Source organism: Macrosteles quadrilineatus, unplaced genomic scaffold (assembly GCF_028750875.1).
Source record: "Macrosteles quadrilineatus isolate MER2022 unplaced genomic scaffold, UCM_ALF_1.0 Scaffold_1__1_contigs__length_201487025, whole genome shotgun sequence".
NCBI lineage: Eukaryota > Metazoa > Arthropoda > Insecta > Hemiptera > Cicadellidae > Macrosteles > Macrosteles quadrilineatus.
Window position 1 is genome coordinate 103,190,543 of NW_026542594.1, and position 25,240 is coordinate 103,215,782.

Consider the following 25,240-nt stretch of genomic DNA (forward strand, 5'->3'; position numbering starts at 1 on the left):
AACTTTAAAAAAGTAGTTTATAATTTATTTTTGTTATTTTTACTTTTTTACTACAAATATTTAATAAAATAACACTTTCATAATTATTTGCAAATCTACATAAATTTGGCTTTCCAATGACCCATTAATAAACAAAATCGGTTTAGTAGAAGTCTAGATTTAGTTGTACAAAGTTTAACAAAAAGTCACTAACTCAGTATTTTCTCACTACTATAAATTCGGAGGTTGCTTAGCTTTTTTGCAAATAATTGGTAGGTGATATTCTGAAAGAGGATAAAATTTCCTACAAATTGATACCATGGACTTCTTGGAAATACTCAAAAAAGCCAGCCAAAAGTCGCACACAAATAAAAAGTGTGAAAAACACCGTTTTCAATGTATTTCTTATGGAAAACATGTTTTTTTAACTTTTCGCCATAAATCATGACAAAATCAAACTTTCAATATTATTTGCAAATCTACACGAATTAAGCTTTCCAACGACCCATTAATTAATAAAATCGGTCCAGTAGAACTCTAGATTTAGTTGTACAAAGATTTTTAAAACTTAATTATATATAGAATAGATTAGTGATAGGGGGCGTCTACAGAACAAATACTTTATTTTGACACATCGTTTGTAAAAATCCGTCCATTATTAACGTAGGAGTAGTGTTTCGTAGAAATCGACCTCACGTTTTATGTAGAAGGATTTGTTGTCAGGTCTTGCTAAGGAAACTGCTAGAATTAACCAGGCTTAGTTAACAGATGTTTAAATAAAAATATATAATTCCGGCTTTGCTCTGGATGTAATAAGTTTTGCAGTCTGTGGGTTAAAAACTATTTCAAACTACGTTCATATGTTTAGTTGTAAACCAAGGGAATTGAATTTGATGGTTTGATCTAATGTCAACAGATAGCGCCACCGTTGCCATAATTTAGCCCTTAACTGTACTTAAGTGATGCTCTTTCTTAATATTCTGATACGTATTTGCGCATCTACTTGAAAATAATACCTTTAATTTGACACCTCAAACGTTAAAATCCGTCACGAGCCGTTATCGAGTTATGACTGTGAAAAGAAAACTGCTTACGTATTAACCCTTTGATTCACAGTGGTATTATCAGGATACCACTTGTAAAATAATTTTTACTGCATTGATGCATACTGGTATTGTGGAAATACCATACCAGGGGCCTAGTCAGTGCTGTAACCTAGCGTATTTTGGAGGAACTAGTAGCTTCTAGATTAATTTAGTATTAAAGTTGAAGTTTCAAAGCGTCGTTGCATGCTACAGGCTACAGGCTGTTATGCAGAGGTTTTGACTGTCTTGTATACCCTTCTATTACATATAACAAAGTAAGATATATGTTTTTATGTTGAATTGAATTAGACACTATGTAATTGTTATATTGCGTCAAAAACACTGTTTTTGTTCAAACTGAAAGTTTATTTTGCCAAATATAGGTGGTATACCTACAATACCACTATGCTACTAACACTAGACATATTTTGTTGTTGCCTTACTAAGCTAAAATATAATTTCAAGCATATTTTGTGATAACTTTCGTTATTTTTTTAGGTAACTCAATCATATAAATTTTACTTACTATATTTTAAATATTTATTTATTATTCTCAGATATCCAAAAGACATGACTGAAGACATCTTACTAACAGAAATTCTAAATGACGGTTGCTAAGATGAAATAGGTTTATCAGATAATTGACCAGATGACAGTAGTCTCTCTTCAGCAAATATACTCATCTTCATTGATGAAAATACATAATTTATTTTTATCATTATAAATCACCTATTGCGTTTGGAATCATAACCCAGGTGAAGCAATTCCGCATCTCCGTCACGAATGGCTTACACTCAAAATCGACAAAAGGCAAAGGAAAGGCTAAATTAAATTTGATCAAACATAAATTTAAAATGCCAGTAGAAAAGAGGCTCAAGGAGAACGTTCACATGCCCATAATATCAACATGGACGAGATGCAACTTATGCAGAACAAAAGAGAAAAAGATTCGCTCATACTGGGAATGTAACGAGCGCAAAGTGTGCTTATGCTAGACAGACAAAAAATGGTTTTTATGAGTTTCACAACTGAACTAAGATAAAGATTAATCTTGAATCTTAAGATTGGAGAATACGATGTTGTACAATGATTCTCTGGAAACTTATTATTTTATAACAGACCTTCAAATGTATTCAGTATTGTCATACAAATGTATTTACGAGTACTAATATCTTGAGCTAATTTACTATTTTTCACATAGATTAGATAAGTAATCTTTTTATTACAATACATGAACAGGTAAATAATTGTTTCTTATCTGTAACATATTGGTAGGTTTTACGTTTCAATTAAGGTTTTTAATATTTTATATGCACATTAGACTACGCACTGATACACAGTGGTATATATAGAATACCACCTCGTTTGTTATTAATAAAAATTATAAAAACAAAATTAAATTTTTTAAATTATTTTTCCTGAGCTCTGACACGGTTAAGGTTACCAAAAAACATCAATTCAGTAAAAATTGAAATAAAAAAATTTTCCTGTGCATCAAAGGGTTAATCACGATTACTAGAAAAATATTTTTCTAGTATTCGTGGTATTAATATATAGATTAGGATGTAGTAAACTCGCTTTGTAAATTCAGATAGAAATCAGCTGATTATTTTTCCTAGACATTATTCACACCAGTGACAGGCCTGCTAAACTCAACTATAAATAAAAAACAAGTACAAGTCCTCCGTGCCTCATACTCATTCTACATTGACAGTTTTTACCCTGTAGAATGATCTGTGAGTAGTTGACTTAGCATAAAAAGTACTGATACACAAAATAAGCATACAGTTATTTGTCGTTAAAGTTTCAGTTGGTAAATTTTAATTACTGTACTCACAAGAAACGATGATCGCATTGAACACAAGAAACATGTCGTCAATATTCTTATCAAGATATTCCAGCCTGTCCTCCATGGTTATGTTTGCTTCAATTCCCGACATTTTGAAACCTCCCTGTAACAATCAGATGGTTAAGATCGTTGAGTGGCTTCCTCTAATTGCGCTGTAACAATCAAGTAAGAAGTCGTGTGGAATAGTGAAAACGTGGCCAAATTGCTACACGAAAAATGCTTTTACAATATTTCATCAAACGAGGTAAAGTACCCAAAAGCCTTGTTGGAGTGACATTGAAACTTGCGATACTGTAGCCTTTGTCGTTGAAAAGGATTAACTGGTTGTTATCACAGGCTACTATCACAACACGGAGCACGTTGGACGTCGTGGGTCTGTAAATGACAGATAAAAACGTACAATAAAACTGCTATTGAAAAGGTATTATTCCTACCATGGACTTAAGTTTAATCTATGGTATTACTATGTTTGAATGTCACACTTGCATGAATTAAATGCGTATACAAACGTACTGTCGGCGTTTATTAACATTAATTAAGTAGAGCGAAGCGAAGCTCATTGGGATCGGCCTCAATACAAACTTTCTAATACTATCACTCAATAACGGCTGAACATATTTTAGCCAAACTTACCAAGGCCATTTTGACAAATGTTTGAAAGGTTTAGGACAAAACAATTTAAATTTTTGGTAATGCCTTCATATAGTTTAAAAGTAACTCAAGGTTTTTAAATTTTATCATTGGCCTTATAGGATACCATGATGGTTACAAAATAACGACGTAAATGTAAACAGTAAACAAAACAATGAATCGTAGCATATGTTTATAATCAAGCCAAATTACGACCTAAACACAGTACAAAGGATAAACTTTCGGATGATAACCACTGATCAAATAATACAGAGAAAGTATTACACGCCACTTGGAAACTACCAATAAACGAATAGCTACAGTATTTTACAGATTTTATTTATGTAATCTATTTGGGTTATAACAAATAATATTTATCTTATGTGATTGGGAATTAACAACTACATGAATCAGCAGTTTTTAATAACTACAAAATCAATATTTTATCTAAATAGTCTATTATGAAGATGCGGTCTTTTTATTTATTTTAAACAGTGCAAGTAAACTTCGTATCATATTGTGAAATTAAATGTTGAAACGTTTGAGTGTGTCAATGTCGACTAATATAACCACATGTGTTTGATAGCAAAGATACAATATTGATCTCGTAAACTATTTTAATAACGGTAAGCTGTTTTTAACTATTGTTAATTTAATGTTGATGTAAGTTGGCTATTATCAACAAAACACGCGGTCTACCACTGAGTTCAAACAACGCATTATATACTTCCCAACCTATTGTAAAATTTGAAATATTTTTGATGATGGTATAGTGTTGGCAACACACTTGATCGTCATGTTATCTGCATGTTGGCAACAACTTGGGGTATGGAATTGCTCAAGTAAGTAAAGCGTAAAGAAGTTTTTCCGTTTTCGTTTTACAACAAAGAATTTTACAAGAATTCTCATTGAGAGTGTCTATTAAGGACAAATTTAGAATGCATTATCAAAAACTGCCTGATGTTTGCAGAAAATTAAGACAATCAATAAACTCCCGAAACGCACGACGAACTACTTCTGGCAATCTTTTGAAATAGTTTAATCATTGACTATATATACCTGTAGGTGTATATAGTCAAATGTAGATATATATAGTCAATGGTTTAATGAAGGATACTTGCTTTAAAATAATGCTTTTCATATGTTACATGTACAAAATTTAAGAAAACAGACCTTATAAGATATGGCAACACTATACGTGAAATTCTCTCAAAGGAGGCAAGTATTTAAAAGTTAAATCTTCTAATCGTGGATCCATGCAGGATTATTTCTACCTGAATTGCCAAATCTGGCCTAGATTGAGAACCTCATCAGCCAGAACTGTTGGTTCACCAGATGCCATTGCCAAGCAAACGTAGGAAAAATACCGATACAAAGGATATGTTTGTAATGTCCACATCTTTAATTATGAAACTTGTTATAGATATTGATAGTTCTGAAACAAACTGATAAGTTAAATTGATAAAATAGTTGTATTGTATCTGTAAACATTGTTTTAATTTATGGCTTATTAAAAACCATGAAACGTGATCGCTCCGCTCATCTGGCTTTCACTACTATAAAGGCAATCTTAGTTACCTGACACATAAATAAAAAAATGCATACTTAACGAACTTAGAGCAGCTGTTTGGTTGATATTTTATCCTTTTTGTAGAACTTGATTGCAACGCGTTATCAGCAAGGTGATCTGTCAGTGTCACAGTCAAAGTCACGCCCCACTTCTATAGATCTAACCTGATATACCACGAGCAACGCTAATTGTCTTGTTGTTAGGACAATTTACTCATTGGCATTGGGAATACCTAAATGGGTTTTGTGTCACCTATTAGCAGGAACACATCTTTATTCAATCGCTCTAATATGCTAATCTTAGCCAAATACATTATAGGTGATTGCATTTTGTGTGTGGCAACGAATGTGTTGCGATTTAAGAATAAAGTACCTACGAATGGTATAAGCTGCACCAAGGCAATTGATAATGGCAGTAAATATTAAGAACCGAACGTTTGATGACAAATATTCATGCCCACAGTTAATGTAGGCTACACTAATTTAACCAATATAGGGTATAGTAATGGTATACAGTTGGGTACGACGTAGACGTTGGCACTTTAGTAACGTCAGTAGAACAAACTGATATGTTGTTGTGTGCCTAATAACTACGGAGGAAAAATATTAGGTACGAGAAAAATAAAAACCATACATTTAAATTACCATTTTATTCTTACGGAGAAATAGTCAATTTGGTTGTTTATCGGTATATTATAAGAACATTTGAGCCCAAGGGGATAGGGGGAGCCACCTCCCATCATTTTTGAAAAGTGTAAAAGGTGGGAATTGTTGGGTATTTAAAGCTACGAGTTGGGATTTTGGAAAGTTTGAAACTGTCGACTTAAAGGCTCATTTTAAAACTAAGCTGACAACCCCACTTCGGTATAAAAATATTAATGGTACAGATTAAGCACATAACTTTACAAACACACACATAACATAAGGAACACACTTTAACCACAAAGGCAAATTGTGAACAACAACATGCAAGCAATGAAAAGTTAATGAAATAACAATACAACAATACAATATCAGCTGTTAAATAATCAACACATGTTTCATATGATTAGATGATGCGTACTAGTAAACCCATTACAGCCATAAATCTTTTAAAAAATCAAACTTTTATAACTACTAGGTGAAACCCGTCGAAATCGGCGGTTACTTTCAAGGCTTACGTTAATAAATCTAACTGCGATAAATTGGGTGAAATATACATATTTTGAGCATTTAGCAATAAGTGTAAACAATAATGATATTAATTGCATTAGTTGCCAAATTTGGTTGATTATTCAATTAATAAAATATTCCCCATACCGTACGTCATCGGAGTTATTATTAGAATGTTATATGGTATCTCTTCCTTTGGAAGAACCTTTAAATAGTATTAAAATCGTATTGATGGATCTTTTGTAGTTAAACACTTCCTTGATTTCATCAGTTAATTTAAAAGGAATATGACCTTTCTGTCATGACAGTAGCTGCTAAAATAATATTTTCTCTTTGCACAATATTTTACAGCCAAAATGTTGTGTTATTTTCAATAATGTATTTTCAATAACCAACCCAGTGCGCCAAAGTTCGTAATATAGGTAGGTGCAAATAATTTGTCAAGATGGGTACCATTTTAGGCAAGGTTTCTATGTTTGGATTTTATTAGACACGATAAGAGCAAATATTTCTACATAAATATTTGATATGTGTAGAATAATATGATAAAATGTAGGCAAAAGTGCGCAAAAAGCAGAGACCAACCCGTACAATAGATATAAGATAATTCAATAAGAAATAATTTAAGAACTGCTGTCATAAAAGGATTTTTCACTGATTTCGTAATGGAACGTTATATTGCAAAAAATGGCATGATAAAGAAGAAAATCTATCTATAATATTAAAACAAAACAGGGTTTTTTATTTCACGATTCTGAATCAACCACTTGACGGATTTTCATGATTTTTGTGTTGAAAGAGAGATGATTTTGAGAACTAGGGAATGTCGAAGCAAAAATTTTAGTTTAGGGTTTCAGTTTTTTAGAAAATAAGTTAAACATTTTAAAAAGTCTAGCAGCCGACGCTATCATTCTACTCTAGCGTTTGGTATAAAATCATTTGCATAACGTAACAGCTGTAAACATTAAGCGTGTATGTGACACAAATTCAGCATTTGGATAATAATTACATGCATAGGGTTGACTTATTTATACTATGTGTAATGCTATGCTCATTGATTCATCCATTTTATAGGTAAGAGGATGACCAACGATTTAAATATTTATGGTAAAATTATAGATGTTCTAATTTATTTTTTGGAGCAATCTTAAAAATTTTAAGTTTGTTTTAGTGCAATATAATTTGTTTTAACTAACAGCTGGTTGAATATAAAAGTTTTCTCTTTAGAACTATCAGGTTAGTTTACTAGGTGCACGCTCATTCTTCCCATGTGTGGACGAAACGAAGGTAGCCTAGTCAATTTTAAAATCAGATAATAATATTGCAAATACTTATTTGGTAGAATTCAGTAACTCCCAATATGTGTGTTGTTTGAAATACAATTTAAAAATGAACAGCGGTTTCATTAAAAAGTATTATTCACATGGCCAAAATGTAAACAACTCTGTGGAGGGATCTTTAAAGGCTTCTGGGGCAGAATCCTAAGCGATTTTGCTTAGTTTTTTCTTTTGATAACTCATCTACAGACCAAAACCTTTCCTTGGACACCTCTACCAAGTTTCTACGCCCAGCCGATCTCAAAAAATAAGTGGGGACAAAGTTTCCAATTAAATAATTAGATTCCCCCATGTTAATCTTAAAGGAGAAACTCCTTTGATGGCCTGCGGGGCAGGGTAGTTCCGTACTGCGCCAGGTCTAAATAATCCCTCTTAGCAAACGCCCGTACTGCGCCAGCACTAGTCCAGGTAGGCGCTGGCGAGGGGGCGCCTTCTGGCCTTAGGCCCCCCATACACGTAACGATCAGCCGGCCGGCGAGAGCCGGAAGGCAAAACTGAACAGTTTGGCCTGTGAAAGGAGGGTCCCTATACATGCAACGATTCGCCTGCCGGCCGGACTGAAATTTGAAGTTATGTCAATGACCGTGCCTAACCTTAAAAATTAACGTAAATCAAAAATAATGCTACTACTGTACTGTCGGCCTTCCGGCGGCCTGCCGGCGACCCCATACACGTAACGATCGGCCTGAAGGTGGGGGTTGGCCGGACGGCAACCCCATACACGTAACGATCGGCCGGCCGGCGTGGATTATTCAGGCCGGGCCGGCCGGCCGATCGTTACGTATATGGGGGGCAACCCACACCCTTACGCATCATTGGTATTGCGAATGTAAACAAACATCACAGCTTTCGTTATTTCACCTAGGTCAACACCCCTTGTCGCTAATTTAACAAATCTTGCTCTTTACCTCAGTGCCATTGAGGAATCACAATTAGATACATGTTTAGCAATCAACGGTGCTTTGGAAAATGAAAAAAAGTACAAGAAAGAAAGCCACGATTCTTCGACAACAGTTTGTCAAAACAAAAATTAATCAATTAAGAGCCGGTGACTTGGACCTACTTTGTTTCTTGAAGTGTGTTGCTATCAATTTTGCACCCATTTAGGCCTAAACAAAAACATTACTTTTTTGCTACACTACTGTGAAATGGCCTTTACACCATATACAGAAGCAGGTACTTTTCCATCGGTACTTTTCTTACGACTATTCTCCATTTTTAGGCGTTTCCGTGATAGCAAGTAATAATATCGGTCGTTTCTGTCATCACAGAAAATTGTCACGGATGTTACGCACGCATTTGCTTCCCATTTTATCACTTTAGCTAGTGGGATGGTGCTCAGAATGTTTACTTAACTAATTTGCTTTAGTTGAACGCTAAATTAATTATTTAACCGTGGAAAGCGTGACATTATATCGCAATTGAAATTTTGAAAGGTTTTCTATTAATACGGTAGCAAAAAATACTGAATTACTAATTCATCAACTTAAGTGTGTCTTCGAATCATTGTTGTATCTTTGTTTATCGCTTTTGCCATAGTTTTTCATACAACCGATTTATTTTTGTTACCATGGATATTGAAAACTGCATTTATATTAATTCAATCAATGCACGCAGTAATTTCAACGAAACATAGTTTAATTAAAATATGCCTATATAAGTAATTTCTTTGTATAAACAAGTGGATCTGTCATCTCCTAAGAAGATTGTTCAACCCGGAAGACATGGGATCTGACCTCTCAACGTTCAAGAGTAAGAGATTGTTACGTCACGTCAAATATTTGGATATACACGGCTACGTTGTACTATTTGATTGAGTAAGTACACGTCTATGGAGTGTTAATATAAGAGCAATAGCCTACATATAAATAGAATGTAATTGTTCAATTAATGTTAATAGGACTAAATCTAAAGCAATACAAATCGCTCGAAATGTATAGAGTAATTTGTAGTTTTAAATACAAACTTAGCACACAACATCTACAGAAGGAAGTAAAACGTTAGGAAGCAATACATTATTTTGAGACTTTGAAGTTGGACGACAAAGATATCAATGTGGTAAATTTGATGCGTAATAATAACGTAATCTATTTGATTAGTAATATCAATAAGGTCGTAACACTATGTGTTGGGCATCACCCTACACTAGATCCAAACATCTACAGTATCTAAAAAACAAAACAAGGATAGACATATTAGACGATAAGTTATTCCTAGATATTGGATACTTAAGTCCCTCCATTATGATTATGTTGATTAAATTAAATCAAATATTTTGTTATCCAATTTGTAAACTCAAATCTCTCTGGATTTTGAAATTTTATTACTTTACCACGTCGTATTGTCATCAGATTTCATGTTAAATATTATCCTTTTTTTAAATTGAGAGAAAATTTCCGGTTAAACGTTTGCATTATATTGTCAAAGGATATCTCATTGAGACATAAGAGGTCGACTAATGTGTGTGATATGTTCACTTCCGAATCTTTCATATTACCTTCAGTTGTAATATGTTACGAGTTGGGGAAATTATGCTTTATAAATGTAAACTGTGACTTCTAAAGGAAATATTGTTGAAAAAGATTACTAAATTTAAATGCTAAAATAAACGTCAGAAATTAAAATAAAATACGATTTGTCTCAGATTTAACGCAGGAGTGGGATTGGACTAGAGACTGGAGGAGTTAGTATACACGTACGGTATATTATGTTATTTTCTCTAAATTATCATTATCATTATGAATTTTAAGCCGCTCCTCGACCCGGGCGAGTCAAGTCACAGCTTGGCAGAGAATAAGCTTTTGATACCACGATCACACCAATGGAATGGACACAGCAATGTTATCCATACTCTCATATGGATGTATTAATTCACTTACATCCCTGCGAGAGGCAAATGTAATTACTTACATTTTATGTATTTTAGTAAAAAAAAACCTCTTATGAGTTTAATAAATATAATAGTAAAAAGTTAAGTAGCTTTTAAAATTTATATAAACGATAGCAGAAGTTTGTTTAAATTGTATAACTTGTATAAAACAGAGCTCTCACAATGCAAAATATTGCTTTGTTTACATTGGGCCTGCAATAGTTCAGGGGTTTACCACCAGATGGCATTGGGGTATATCTCTGGCGGCTAGTTTAGGAATTAGCTACCCTTACAAATTGCCATCTAAAGATTGATGTGGTCAATAAGGATTCAATTAATATGCATTAGCTTAAAACTGACAGAAACGAAGATATATATATTTATAGAAATATGAAATGAAACATTTTCTCAATTTGAGTAAACCCTAATACACTTTTATTATTTCATGTTTGTGTACGTATGTTGAGAGTTGCTAAGAATATTCACACCAAAACTGCAGCATCGATGGAAGTGTTGAAAACTTGACTAATGATGTAAATTTGAAAGCAACACATTTCTGAACTGAACCATATGTGAGTTACATTAACTTTAATCCTCAATTTTATTACAGATAATACTGATATAATTATTGTATTAAATGAATTAACATTCACACAACTTTCAGAAGTCAAATTTTACCTCCTTCCATAACCATTCATGCGTAGCCTAAAAATACAATATTGAATGTTATCACAGCCAATAGACCATTGGACTATGCCATAATGTCTGTGATGTTTTATATATTTACAGCATTTATATTAAGTTTACATTAGACCTGCATTTCAGCAGTTAAAATTGTAACAATTGTGTTTATTATTTTAATAATGCTATTTTCAAACGCCTTCCAGTAAGCATGTTAATAACACTTGAGTTGCTTTTCTATGGTAAATTTAAACTTTACAACACATATTTAACACGACAAATGCAACAAAATGTTTAATAGTGGTGGTACGATTGGCGTTTCATGAACAAACAGAACAGGCAAACAATCAATAATTTTACAATTAGAACTACTGACCGGTTCTGTAAATCCATATAAGTTTAATTCTTAATATTTCAAAGCACAGTAGCATTGAAATTATATTATCCTACATAAAGTGTGTCCCCAGTGAAAACTATGTTAATTTAGAAGATTAAACAGTAGATAGCTACTTGGGTACTGCTAACTTCTTACTGTGTAATCAAACATTGCAGTTCCATTGAATGATCCTCAATTTCAACGGAAACCCCTATGAACCAGAGAAGAAAGATTTCTTGAGCCATCACAGTCGCTAGGTGGGTCGACAATTGGGCCTTACATACAACGGATTGTTGGGAATGAAATGAGAGGTTTGCCAAACTATACATGGTGTGTATAGCGTCTAGAGAAAGCTTCTTTCAAGAGCTTTGAAAATCCTAGAACCTTATGAAAAATGCAAGTTGAACCTTAATTTGTATTCGAAAAATGAAATATATGCGTTTCAATATAGTATCGAGGTATTGTTTTTGTCGAGCACAAAACAAATAGCATACTCTTGGAATAAAATTCGCATTATCAAAATAAATTGAATCAAATCGACAACTAATACAACTAATATCAGCCTGAGAGTGCTGTCCATAATTTGATTTGTGCAATTTTTAACTACAGTACTTTTTAACCTAGCCAATTCAGGAAAAAATGTTGGAACTATAACTTCTTGTAAATGTCATCACCATAGTATAGAAAACTCAAGAGACAATATAATTTGTACTGTGCTTTATGAATATGTTGTATTCGTTTCGGTAAATAAAAAGTAATTATTCCAATGAAAACTTCACATTTGTTTTCTAATTGACAATTGAAAACCAGCAACGTACGTATTTCCATTTATTATTTTGTAATACAATAAGTGTATTACAACATCTTCTTGATTTAATCAGAAGATGTGTTTAAAACTAAAGACATTGTCGTCACGACGTTTAAGCCTATTTTATGTAAGTAGATGGTGAAATAAGGAGGTGAATTTGGAATAAATTGAGAGGCAAAACATACACACACCTACGTGGTACCATTATTACTGCACATTTGTGAACAAATATAGAAAAAGTAAAATATTCTTTACTGGTGAGGACCTAGTGCTCAAGAGTCTACGGAGTGTATATGAGGGTTCTCCTATCTTGCCTGCATTTAACATGTAATTTACTCATGTAATTATTATAAGTAGACTTTCGGTCAATTGTGTCTGGTTTACGCCAGTGGCATTTTTTAAATTAAAAGAATGCGTAGAAGGGAAAGCGGTTTAAATCCTCTTAAGGTTTGTTGTGGCATTAGTCAAATTTTACAATTTTTTTAAATTTTGAAGTTGAGTAAGACTAGTTGAGTATTAGGCCAGTTGCTAGTAAATTTTCGTAAAATCTGATCCATCAGACCAAAAAGCTGGATAAAATTAAGCTATTTATTGAAGAGTTTAAACGCTTAGATATGTCGCGGAATTAACGGAAAAAATTATTTCCCTACTGTAGAATGGGGTGAATAGAAACACTTTTTGACTTTTAAGCTCCTGTAAAAACGATATTTTTAATTTTTAATTTTTTCAACACTAGCTCATATTTTTGGTCTTGGACTCCTCTACTCAAACCAGTTATCAAATTTTTGTTCTTTTTAATCATTAAGCAGAAAAAAAAATATGGCTGTTTCTATTCACCCCGCACTTTGGGGTGAATAGAAACACTGTGTTAAATTGATGATTGTTGCTTTTCCCCACTTACCAGGAGCAATAGAAACATGAAATTTATGCTTGTTACCTTAGGTTGTTGTAAATAAAAATATTTAAAGTTAATTGACACATTTATTTATAAGTACGAAGTATTTATATTTATAAGTACGAGACGACCATCATGGCCTAGCATAAATTAATAGGTGGAACTTTTCGGGTTTCAAAAGAAATCTAAGTTGCCTAACAGCATTAAGGAAACTAAATGAATGTGTTAAAAAACCTCAAATCCCCAATTTCTTATCTAGCTCTGAAAAATCAACCTCGAATCAAGCTCGAATCCAACAAATCAGAAATCATTAAAATCGACCCAGCCTGTCTCGAGTCACAAACTGTTGAACTAAAACGACTTTGTTATATATATATATATAATGTATTAGGGTATATAATAGTTTAGTTATATAATATTAGTAGGATAAGTCACAGAGTGTTTATCTAACACTGAATGAAATCTCAGACTCATTAATAGGACAGTTTCTCTCAGAACTATTATTACAAAGAAAAAGCCGCTCTGGCGCAGTACAGGTCTGATTTTGGGTGGTAGATTTAAGTGCTGGCGCAGTGCGGGCCTGCTACCTGGACCCTCTGGCGCAATACGGGCGCCCCGGCGGGGCAAAGCCCAAGGATTTTTATTACAGGAATTTGTGAAAGGGGGCGTCTACACAAAAAATACTTTATTTTGATATGTCGTTTGTAAAAATCCGTCCATTATTAACGGAGGAGTAGTGTTTCGTAGAAATTGCCTTCACGTATTATATATAAGGATTTGCCAATCCACATGGATGAAGCTTTCCATTGACCTATTATTTAATAAAATCTGTAAAATGGAACTGTAGATTTAATCCTACAAAGTTTAACAAAAATATCTTTAATTCAGTATTTTAACAACTAGGGAAATTACGAGGTTGCTTAGCCTTTTTGTAAATAACTTTTAAATTGTAAGAAAATCGACCAAAGTGGAAAGAGATATTCAGAAAGAGAATAACATTTCCTACAAATTATTACTATGTATTTCTTGAAAATACTTAATAAAGGCAGCCTAAAGTTGGCTACAAATAGAAACTTGGAAACAGATACTTGAATAAAGCCGTTTTAATTTATTCTTGTTTTTATTTTTCACTACAAATGTGAAAAAATGAAATAATCGAATCAAATCATTATAAAATCAAATTTTCATAATAATTTGCAAATCTACACGAATTGGGTTTTAAACAACCCATTAAATGACAAAATCGATCCAGTAGAACTGTAGATTTAGTTGTTCAATACAAAGTTTAACAAAAATTTATCTCAGGATTGTCTCCCCACTATTAGATTCGAAGGTTGTTTAGCTATTTTGCAAATAATGTTTAAATGTTGGGGAAATCGAATAAAGTGGAAGGTTAATATTCTGCAAGAGAATATAATTTCCTACAAATTAGTACCTAAGCATGTCTTGAAAATATCCAACATAGGCAGTCCTATAAGTTGCCTCCAAGTAAAAATACCCCCGCCGCAGCAAACCTGCAGACTAAGCGAATTTCCATTTGCCTGATTGGATACACTAAAATGTCTCCTTAAAAATATCACATTTATTCCCTATTTAAATAACATTAGTTTAACGAGTACTTAGGTTTGCTACAACAGGGAGGGTAAAAAGGTGTTTTTGTAAAATGTTAGTAGTTTAGTATGAAATGAATGCATTTTCCAAATTTGATCAAAATATGATCATAAACAAGCAAACTACAACAGTTTACTTATTCTCCATAAGAATAACATGGGAATTTTAAATTTACAGTTTTTTGGAATTTTCTCCGTAACCATTAGGCGCATAATATCGCATCAATATACTAAATTATTTGTTTTTTAAGCTCTACAAAATGGTTTGGAAAGAAAATGCAAAATGTTAAGTTTTTAGGATCAAAATGGGAAAACCCCAATTTTTGCTCCATAAAACCCCCATAAACCCCTGTTCCCATAGCCCGATCATGCTGGTTCGCGAACTCGTTCGAATAAACGTAGGTTTACACGTTTGTACCAAATTTCATCAAAATCCGATGATTTTTGCTCGAGTTATCGCGCTACGGACACATATATAAATAAATATATATATATAGGCCTATATATGAATTTAAACGGATGGTGTTTTTGGTCTCTAGGGACCTCAAAACGAAAAAGTAAATCGGTCCCGGGTCCAGGTCTTACCATGAGTACTACGGTAGTAGCTTATTCCCTATATGGGAAATTCGCTAAAAACTGAAAAAAAAACAGTTTTTAATCTATTTCTTATGGATGCATATAATTTTTGATCTTCACCATAAATCATAATAAAAACAAGCTTTCACATACGTCATCTATGATTTAACGAACAGCTGTTCGTAATAAGAAAGGTTTACGTCCTACACTCATTCGAATGAATATATAATCAAAATATCGATTACTTCATTCGGTATATCAAGTTTAACTAACAGAATGAAATAATCAATATATCGAATAATCTATATATCGATATATTTATTCGAATGAGTGTAGGACGTAAACTTAAGTGCAGCCAAATTAAATAACTAGGCATCATCCAGGTCAGGAACCGGAGATTCTTTGTGTATCAAAATGTTCTTGAGTTTTGATAACCAGGAAAAAGACCTTGAATCAGTGTTGTATAGGGCTGGGAAACTTACATTTTTGATTTTTTGAGCGGAGTGAGCGAAGCGAGCGAAGCTCTTTTTTAGATCGGGACTTATGCAAACTATGTAATCAGATAACTCAATAATGGCACATAATGAACATATTAAAGCCAAACTTTCCAGGGTTGTTTTGACAAAGAGTGAGCATATTTGTAAACAAACATATTTCAATTTGATAATATCTGTACAAATTAAAACTAATCTAAAATTTTTAACATTGGCCTTATGGGCTGCTATGATGGTTACCAATTAACAAAACAACGTAAATGTAAATAAAGAAAGACTAATGACATTTTGGTTATCACAAACCATCTACCACGGCCGCCTTTAGGTGGCCGTGCATCTACAGTAAGCTAGCAAATTACAAAATACAGTACAAAAGAGAACGGTCCGATAAATACCATATTGATCATTGATTACTACCTACTCTTAGGTTGTATTACTGAGCAATGATATATATAATATAATATGAATGTTAAATGATGTACCATTGGCGGAAAATATTTACTGTCTGGATTTTCAGAATAATTCAGAAATGTTTGAGTGCGCTGATGTCGACTAAATGGTTTTATGAACTTAAAAAATAATATTGATCCATGCAAATAGGAACTAAACACCAATTTTAATCAGCTGCTACAAGCAGTGAATATTTTTTGTCCTAGGACGCTAAGCACGAGCCCTGGATTATTTCCACATTACTTCAGGCTAGACCTACGCTGCCAGTCAAGGGAGAAAGTTTTGTTTAGAAATATAAATTTGTTAAACCATTGTTCGCATTATAAATCTGTCATATTGGTGTTATTTCTTGTATCCCGACAAACACGATGGTATTTTGAAGTTGAACGAAATCCATAGCGTCTTATTAACGATGTTAGCATACGTTTTAAAAATTAACATCAGCATAAAAACTATTGTGAATAAACTTTTTTAAATGCTTGGAAATGTTAACAATAAACCTACCAATAAACCATACAAATTTCAGAAAGATTGGCTCAGTGGTTTGTTTACAATAAAATTTTAAACTTCAGTGTTAGTGCAGAGTTTCTTAAAAGCCGGTACTTTTAGGATCTTTTAACTACATAATTTGTTTCTGGTAAACGGAATTTTTTCAATTGCTACCACGTAAAACGTATTTAATCCAGGTTATATTACATTTTTGTTTCAACAAAATCGGATAATTCATCTCAGAGATATTTAGGCTCAAATTTGAGTGCGCATATTTACTTCCCGGACAGTAGGGGTTGCGGCATTTTCACTTAGATAAAATCCATTGGTGATTTGGCTGGATTTGATTCCTGGACATCAGGCACCGAAGTCCCGCGCTCTAACCACTAACCAGTGAACAAATAATAATAACTTAATTTAATATTTTAGAACGGGCATGAAAATTAAACAAGCTATACAAAATGTTATGCTAATATTTTTAGTTTGTCATAGAAGCGATGCAAGAATGATGTAACGCCTCGGAATCGGCAAAAATTAGTAGTGTAGACCTTATAAATTGACTCTGTATTTTGACAACCTTACAATATTTGGATCACATTTTGAAAATAGGTAGAGAGCTTGGAAATAATGTCTTCATACAAAGAGAATAGTTTTTTAATTAATATTTGGCTGGTTATGTTTATTAATATTTATAAGTTGGATAAAAACTGGAAACTATACATGAAAAGGTTAGTTAACTACTAACACTGTCCTTTTTTTGCTCAGAGAAGTTTTATCTGTGGTAAAGTTGTGGAGAATTAAATATATTTACTGTTTGTATTCAACTTCTTTTCTATCACGCTTAGGTTTTCAAAATTTCGGGTTGAACAGAGCGGCAAATTCTCATTCGAAGGGTTCGGCGGGTGCTAGCCGGTTTACGTGGCGCGACCCGCCGTGCGGACTACCTGCTACGTTGTGACAGATTTGACAGCGCTAATCAAGTATACTGTATACTGTATACATTTATAATCGTAAAATTATCCATGTTGTAGATTAATTGTGTCCGTATATGCGAGCTTTTAAAACCTTTTTCAAAACTTAGTGTTTTTAGAGCGTTCTTATACCTAATTATAATAGCATAAACGTTTGATATTAACCTAACCTAACCTAACCTAACCTAACCTAACCAAACCAAACCAAACTTAACATAACAGCTGGCGCTCCGAACTTGGACATGTACCGCGAGGGATCCGAAGTGACCACCGCGCGGAGTTAGAATAAGCCCTACCATAGAGGCTCGTGTTAACATCGTCACTTCTGCTTCATTGAGAACCCTTACAAGATCTTTTAGAGCGCCGAAGCCTAATTATGGCTTCGGCGCTCGCACCACTAATTTAGCCACGGCGCTCGCGCCACCCGGCGCTCGAAGTACGACACCGTGCTAGCCACCCGCGGCTGTCGTAGCATCGCATTCGCATACCTAATTATTGTAAGTCGACTGAATCATTCCAAGCAGATTGTTTTTTTAAATTTCCCTTATTGCTATAAGTTTTGTAACAAATACTGGTTTAAATACAGTAAAAGAAAATCTTCGTTATTGAAAATAGAACCTGCATTATAAAGCAGGAATTCTGTAATTTAAAATATTGAAAACAGTCGCCTATCCAATATAAATACTGTGATGCCTAGGCCTGTACAGAAGTACAGTTACGATAACTATACGAAGGCATATTAGGTCAGGATGACTAGACTAGTATGGTTTGTACGTACTGAAGGCCAGTCATCTAAGTTTACCCCTTTGATATTATTCCTTTTACTTTCGCGTAGTTAAAAGAATTGTTGCAGACAACAGAACCGCGTGTTGACATTCTTATGTCAGGTTGGTAATTTACTACAATCCAATCTAATAGGCTTTACACTAACACAGTGCAGGCCCAACAACTCAAATTAAATGGCGTAGCCTAATAAAGAAACGCATTTTATATTGGTTCTAATAATTTTATTGTAATTTATTATGAATGTATTTGATTTATTCATGCTGTAATTTATATGCCAAGGCCTTAACAAACACATCTTCATTTCAAAAGGTTGTTGCGTGATACTTCAAAGTAATCTTTGGACTACTGCAGGCATATGTAATGGTAGCATAGGTACTGTAGCTTCATATACAAATTTGCCGAAACAGAAAATTCCCTAGAATATTTCCAAATTTGCATTTTAGTACAATTTAACCCACACATTCACACATTTATTTTTTGAAAAATAAATTTTACCGACATTGTACAACGGGTTGTTATTTCCCTATCCTCCAGTATGATGTAAAATGTTTTCAAAGGCAATATCCAATAAATATTGTCTTATCTATTTCAGTCCATTGCAGTCAAGAATGTACAGTAGATCAGGCTGTGGTGGAATTAGGAAAGTCAGAATTTTATTTTCACTTACGTAGCATTGTCAAGAGTTAGAAATTCGAGGGCTTGCTTATTTTAGCCATTTTCAATAGAGAGAGTCAAAAGCATTAAATAAGAGAAGCAAATGGTAAGTAAAGAAAAAAGAGATGGCAAGACTTAAGTAAATTGCTTATAACGATGGGTAAAAATCATGAGGTTTATTGATCAATAAAATTTACTCATGTTTTAATGTTGTAATATATAATATTTTTCATAAAAAATTGTATTTGTAAACAAGGTTATTTGTTTATATCGATGCTCACTCCGCACAATTGGCAGACATGAGGCCGCATACCTAGTATATCATCGTCACCAATTAGCTTACAGCAAGGTTTCCACTAATTATTGACGGAGCTTCAATGGCGGTTGTGTTAAGTGTAAAGTACAAAATCAGAACTGCAGTGGGTGATTGTAACAAAGGTTTGCGGATAATGCTAAACTCGCTTTTCCAATGTGTCAAATTCGGTTTATTCACCGCTATGTGTTGCAATCGCTGGACTATGCAGTTATACCCAAATTATTCATAACCACATTTCGACGACGATCCTCGATACCGGTACTTCCCCCTAGAAAACATATTTTTTGACAGCTATAAATTTGGAATTGCTTGGCTTATTTGCCAATAACTTTTAAATTGTCGGAAAATCGACCAAAGTGGATGTAATATTTTGAAAGAGAATAACATTTCCTACAAATTACTATTATGTATTTCTTGAAAATACTTAATAAATGCAGCCAAAAGTTGGGACAAATTGAAACTTTAAAACAGAAACTTGAAAAGGCAGTTTTTAAATGTATGTATATAATCTTTATATTATTTTTACTTTTTCACCACAGATATTTATTAAAATCACACTTTTATAATTATTTGCAAATCTACATGAGTTAGGCTTTCCAATAACCCATTAATTAACAAATCTGTCTTGTAGAAGTCTAAATTCAGTTGTACAAGGTTTAACAAAAAGTCACTAACTCAGTATTTTCTCACTACTATAAATTCGGAGGTTGCTTAGCTTTTTTGCAAATAACTGGTAGGTGATATTCTGAAAGGGAATAACATTTCTTACAATTTGATACCACTCACTTCTTAGAAATACTCAAAAGGGCAGCCAAAAGTTGCATATAAATAAAACATTTAAAACCCCTGTTTTCAATGTATTTCTTATTGAAATCATCTATATATTTAATACGCTAGGCATATTTTTGTCATAATTGTTTTGGAGTGGTGGTGCTACCGATCACCATGTTCAAGGTGTCGTTAGAAAGGTCTTAGCATGTAGTTTTGCAATAAAACAAAAAACTTTGGAATTCCATCAGGGCTCTGCCCCAGTGGCCTTCAAACTGGTTTGTATTTGAACAGATGAATACTTTGAAATTGACACTAATATTTGAAACAGATGGTTATACTAAAATTTTGCACAAAATCAAAACATAACCAAAAAAAAAAAAAAAAACGTTCGACATAATGAAGACTGGGACGGGTGGCGCCGTCCTGTAATCCAACTACTAGGAGGTCACAAAATGTGGATATTTACAGGCATGCATTGTGGATGCGATACTCCCTGGTCTGGATTAATGTCAGCACGGGTGAGTACTACGACTATCCGCAGTACTATCCTGATAATTAGACCAATTCTTAATTACCAAGGCAAAAATGTGGTTCGGATTCCACTATAAACTGTAGGTCCCTTAGTTGCCATTAGCTGTATGGGCTATTAATTAACAGCTGTGTCTAAGGAATGTCGGCCTTAGTCACTAACAAGATCGCACCACTCATCCTACACTCATATCCATTCATACTTGGCTTAAAATACCTAATTTGTATGGTCGCCATTTCATAGAACAATATTAACAGTATAACAGTATTAACAGAACAGGAGACTATAAGACGTTGACCAGGACGGCCAATAGGAGGAGGCCGACGAACTTTAACTGGTAGACGCGAACAAAATACAAATAATAATATTGTCGTTGATAGCCGAATACAGCAAGCACCTTTCCGTGCTGGGTTTAAGCATAGGCAAAAAGAATCATCATAGACTGTCAGCTGTGCTGCGGTTACCATGGTTACCATAGATTCTGGCACACACCGCTGCAAGCGCCGTATAGTTACGTAGCGCGTACACGGTAACAACGGCGCTCCCAGTGGTGTGCGCCAGAACTTATGGTAACCCGCAGCACGACTGACGGTCTACATTTAATACTTTTTGTCTATGGTTTAAGTGTGCGCTCCAACAGTCGCCATAAGATTTCACATCCAATTTAAGACTGTTGGATAATCGCTGCATAAGCTGTTGATTTTGGAAGACAATGAGGAGGGTAGGATTAATTTGAAAACAGATAAGAGGAGATATTAGATGAGTGGCAAATGCGTTGGGAGCAGAGTGTTCTATGTTAACGTTTTAAAGGTAAACGTTCGTATTTATACCTAACATCAGAAAGAGACTGGAACAAGATTGGGAGATGGGCCATTATGAAACGCAGTTTGTCACAGGACATTGAAAATTTCAAGGCGATTTTGTGAAGATTTCACACGGTGGAAGAGGAAGTATGTAGATGTGGAGAAATAAAAACCACGAGTCACGTATTAATAAATTGCTAACTTCAGGAGACAAATAGGTGAGAACAGATACATATAGGCATTAAAATTTAAAAAAAGAAAGAAACAAAAACTAAGAAAGAAAAGGTATGAAAAACTTGCCCATGAAGGAGAGAGGAAAGGTTAGAGCGAATCTCAATGATCCCTCGCTCAGGGCGGTATGGGGAAGGGAGTCGTGCTGGCTTTTGGACACACAATGTGTCTGGAAATCCAATGCAGCTATGAGTAAGGTTATTTTTGTAGAAAACACTATTTACAATTATTGTTGATTCTATCTATCTATTATGTACATCTTTAGTATTTCCATAATCTTTGAGTCGAATATTTTAAAGTCATCAGAAATTATGACTGTTATTCGTTTTGAAATAACGCCTGTAATACTAAGCAATTGCTCGAATTCGAGCAAAAGGTACACTAGTGTTTTTTTAACTGTTCGCCATAAATCAGAATAAAAACAATAATTCATAATTATTTGCAAATCTACACGAATTCCAATGAAGATACCGAAGCTTTCCAATGACCCATTAATTAATAAAATCTGTCCAGTAGAACTCTAGATTTAGTTGTACAAATATTTTTAAAACTGAAGTAGATAAGTTAATGTTGTAGGCCTAATTTAAGAAGTTCTCTCTTAGTTTAACTATGTTTAACAAGGGAGTATGTTTAATCTATGGTTTAACTTAAATTTTCGTGTTCAAGACCACGACGGGTAGCTAGTACTGTACAACTATAAAACAAGCAAACTGGGACAAGCAAATAATCTTTTTTAGCTGAACACATATAATACTGTAATAATAAATATAAAAAATAGTAAAACGTTCATTACCGATCTATATTTCCAGAATATAATATACAGTAAGAGAGAAATACTAAATAAAATTACGTTTTACGTTTTACGCGTTGTTCCTCACATTATAATAGCGTCATTTTTTACGATATAGTTCCACGTTCGACGATTTAGACCCACGTTACACTGATACTTTAATACTTTCTTATTAAATGGCGACCGTACAAAGTAGGTATTTTAAGCCAAGTATGAATGGAGATGAGTGTACGATGAGTGGCGCGATCTTGTAGTCTTGTAACATTATCTGCTAAGGTTGACATTCCTTAGACACAGCTGTTAATTAATAGTCCTTACAGCTAATGGCATCTAAAAGGACCTACAGTTTATAGTGGAATCCGAACCACATTTGTTTGCATTGGTATATACGAATTGGTCTAATTATTAGGATAGTACTGCGGATAGTCATAGTACTCACTCGTGCGGATGTTAATCCACACCAGGGAGTATCGCATCCACAGTACATGCCCATAAATATCCACAATTCGTGACCTCCTAGTAGTTGGATTACAGGACGACGCCACCAGTCGCAGTGATGAAGAATGGAAAGTAATACATCCAGGAACTTTTGGCTAATTACGTAAAAATATATACTATTACAAGTAGTCCTTACTTTTTAACAGTACTACTACACACACTATGTAACACTATGGAACAGTCCTTTGTCCAATACAAATTGTACAATATTTTGTTAATTCTGGCTTAATAAACGATTTGACGATTTGATAAACAATTTCTCCATATGAAAAAAGATAAAATGTTTGTCTCGTTTATTTTCCAATTTAATTAGTTGTCAATAGCTTAACACGGAACGGAAAAAAACAGAAACCCTCACCTGAGCTAGCAGTATCGGTCGACTGTGAAGAGTGTGTGATAGCTGGCCCCGCCACCCTCACCTGAGCTAGCAGTATCGGTCGACTGTGAAGAGTGTGTGATAGCTGGCCCCGCCGCCCTCGCCTGGGCTAGCAGTATCTGTCGACTGTGAAGAGTGAGGAGTGGGTCGGTCCTAGGTGTAGGAGACGGACAGCGAGGTCTGCCGTCCTTGTACTTGTGATAGCTGGCCCCACCACCAACCTTACCTGAGCTAGCAGTATCGGTCGACTGTGAAGAGTGTGTGATAGCTGGCCCCACCGCCCTCACCTGAGCTAGCAGTATCGGTCGACTGTGAAGAGTGTGTGATAGCTGGCCCCGCCGCCCTCACCTGAGCTAGCAGTATCGGTCGACTGTGAAGAGTGTGTGATAGCTGGCCCCGCCGCCCTCACCTGAGCTAGCAGTATCGGTCGACTGTGAAGAGTGTGTGATAGCTGGCCCCACCGCCCTCACCTGAGCTAGCAGTATCGGTCGACTGTGAAGAGTGTGTGATAGCTGGCCCCACCGCCCTCACCTGAGCTAGCAGTATCGGTCGACTGTGAAGAGTGTGTGATAGCTGGCCCCGCCGCCCTCGCCTGGGCTAGCAGTATCGGTCGACTGTGAAGAGTGTGTGATAGCTGGCCCCGCCGCCCTCGCCTGAGCTAGCAGTATCGGTCGACTGTGAAGAGTGTGTGATAGCTGGCCCCACCGCCCTCACCTGAGCTAGCAGTATCGGTCGACTGTGAAGAGTGTGTGATAGCTGGCCCCGCCGCCCTCACCTGAGCTAGCAGTATCGGTCGACTGTGAAGAGTGTGTGATAGCTGGCCCCGCCGCCCTCGCCTGGGCTAGCAGTATCTGTCGACTGTGAAGAGTGAGGAGTGGGTCGGTCCTAGGTGTAGGAGACGGACAGCGAGGTCTGCCGTCCTTGTACTTGTGATAGCTGGCCCCACCGCCCTCACCTGAGCTAGCAGTATCGGTCGACTGTGAAGAGTGTGTGATAGCTGGCCCCGCCGCCCTCACTTGAGCTAGCAGTATCGGTCGACTGTGAAGAGTGTGTGATAGCTGGCCCCACCGCCCTCACCTGAGCTAGCAGTATCTGTCGACTGTGAAGAGTGAGGAGTGGGTCGGTCCTAGGTGTAGGAGACGGACAGCGAGGTCTGCCGTCCTTGTACTTGTGATAGCTGGCCCCACCGCCCTCGCCTGAGCTAGCAGTATCGGTCGACTGTGAAGAGTGTGTGATAGCTGGCCCCGCCGCCCTCACCTGAGCTAGCAGTATCGGTCGACTGTGAAGAGTGTGTGATAGCTGGCCCCACCGCCCTCACCTGAGCTAGCAGTATCGGTCGACTGTGAAGAGTGTGTGATAGCTGGCCCCGCCGCCCTCACTTGAGCTAGCAGTATCTGTCGACTGTGAAAAGTGAGGAGTGGGTCGGTCCTAGGTGTAGGAGACGGACAGCGAGGTCTGCCGTCCTTGTACTTGTGATAGCTGGCCCCACCGCCCTCACCTGAGCTAGCAGTATCGGTCGACTGTGAAGAGTGTGTGATAGCTGGCCCCGCCGCCCTCACCTGAGCTAGCAGTATCGGTCGACTGTGAAGAGTGTGTGATAGCTGGCCCCGCCGCCCTCGCCTGGGCTAGCAGTATCTGTCGACTGTGAAGAGTGAGGAGTGGGTCG

The 25,240-nt window shown here is 35.4% G+C and overlaps 1 protein-coding gene across 1 annotated transcript in view; it reads right to left on the reverse strand.

Moving 5' to 3' along the window:
* LOC129001751 (putative ammonium transporter 1) overlaps positions 1–23,621 on the reverse strand; it is a 62,444-nt gene extending 38,823 nt beyond the window's left edge. Inside the window, exons 1-2 of the mRNA XM_054429224.1 lie at positions 23,557–23,621; positions 2,902–3,016 (exon numbers count right to left, since the gene is read on the reverse strand). Of these exons, the coding sequence (XP_054285199.1) occupies positions 2,902–3,004 (103 nt within the window). The 5' untranslated portion in view covers positions 3,005–3,016; positions 23,557–23,621. The remainder of the gene's footprint in view (positions 1–2,901; positions 3,017–23,556) is intronic.
* Positions 23,622–25,240: the final 1,619 nt, after the last annotated feature.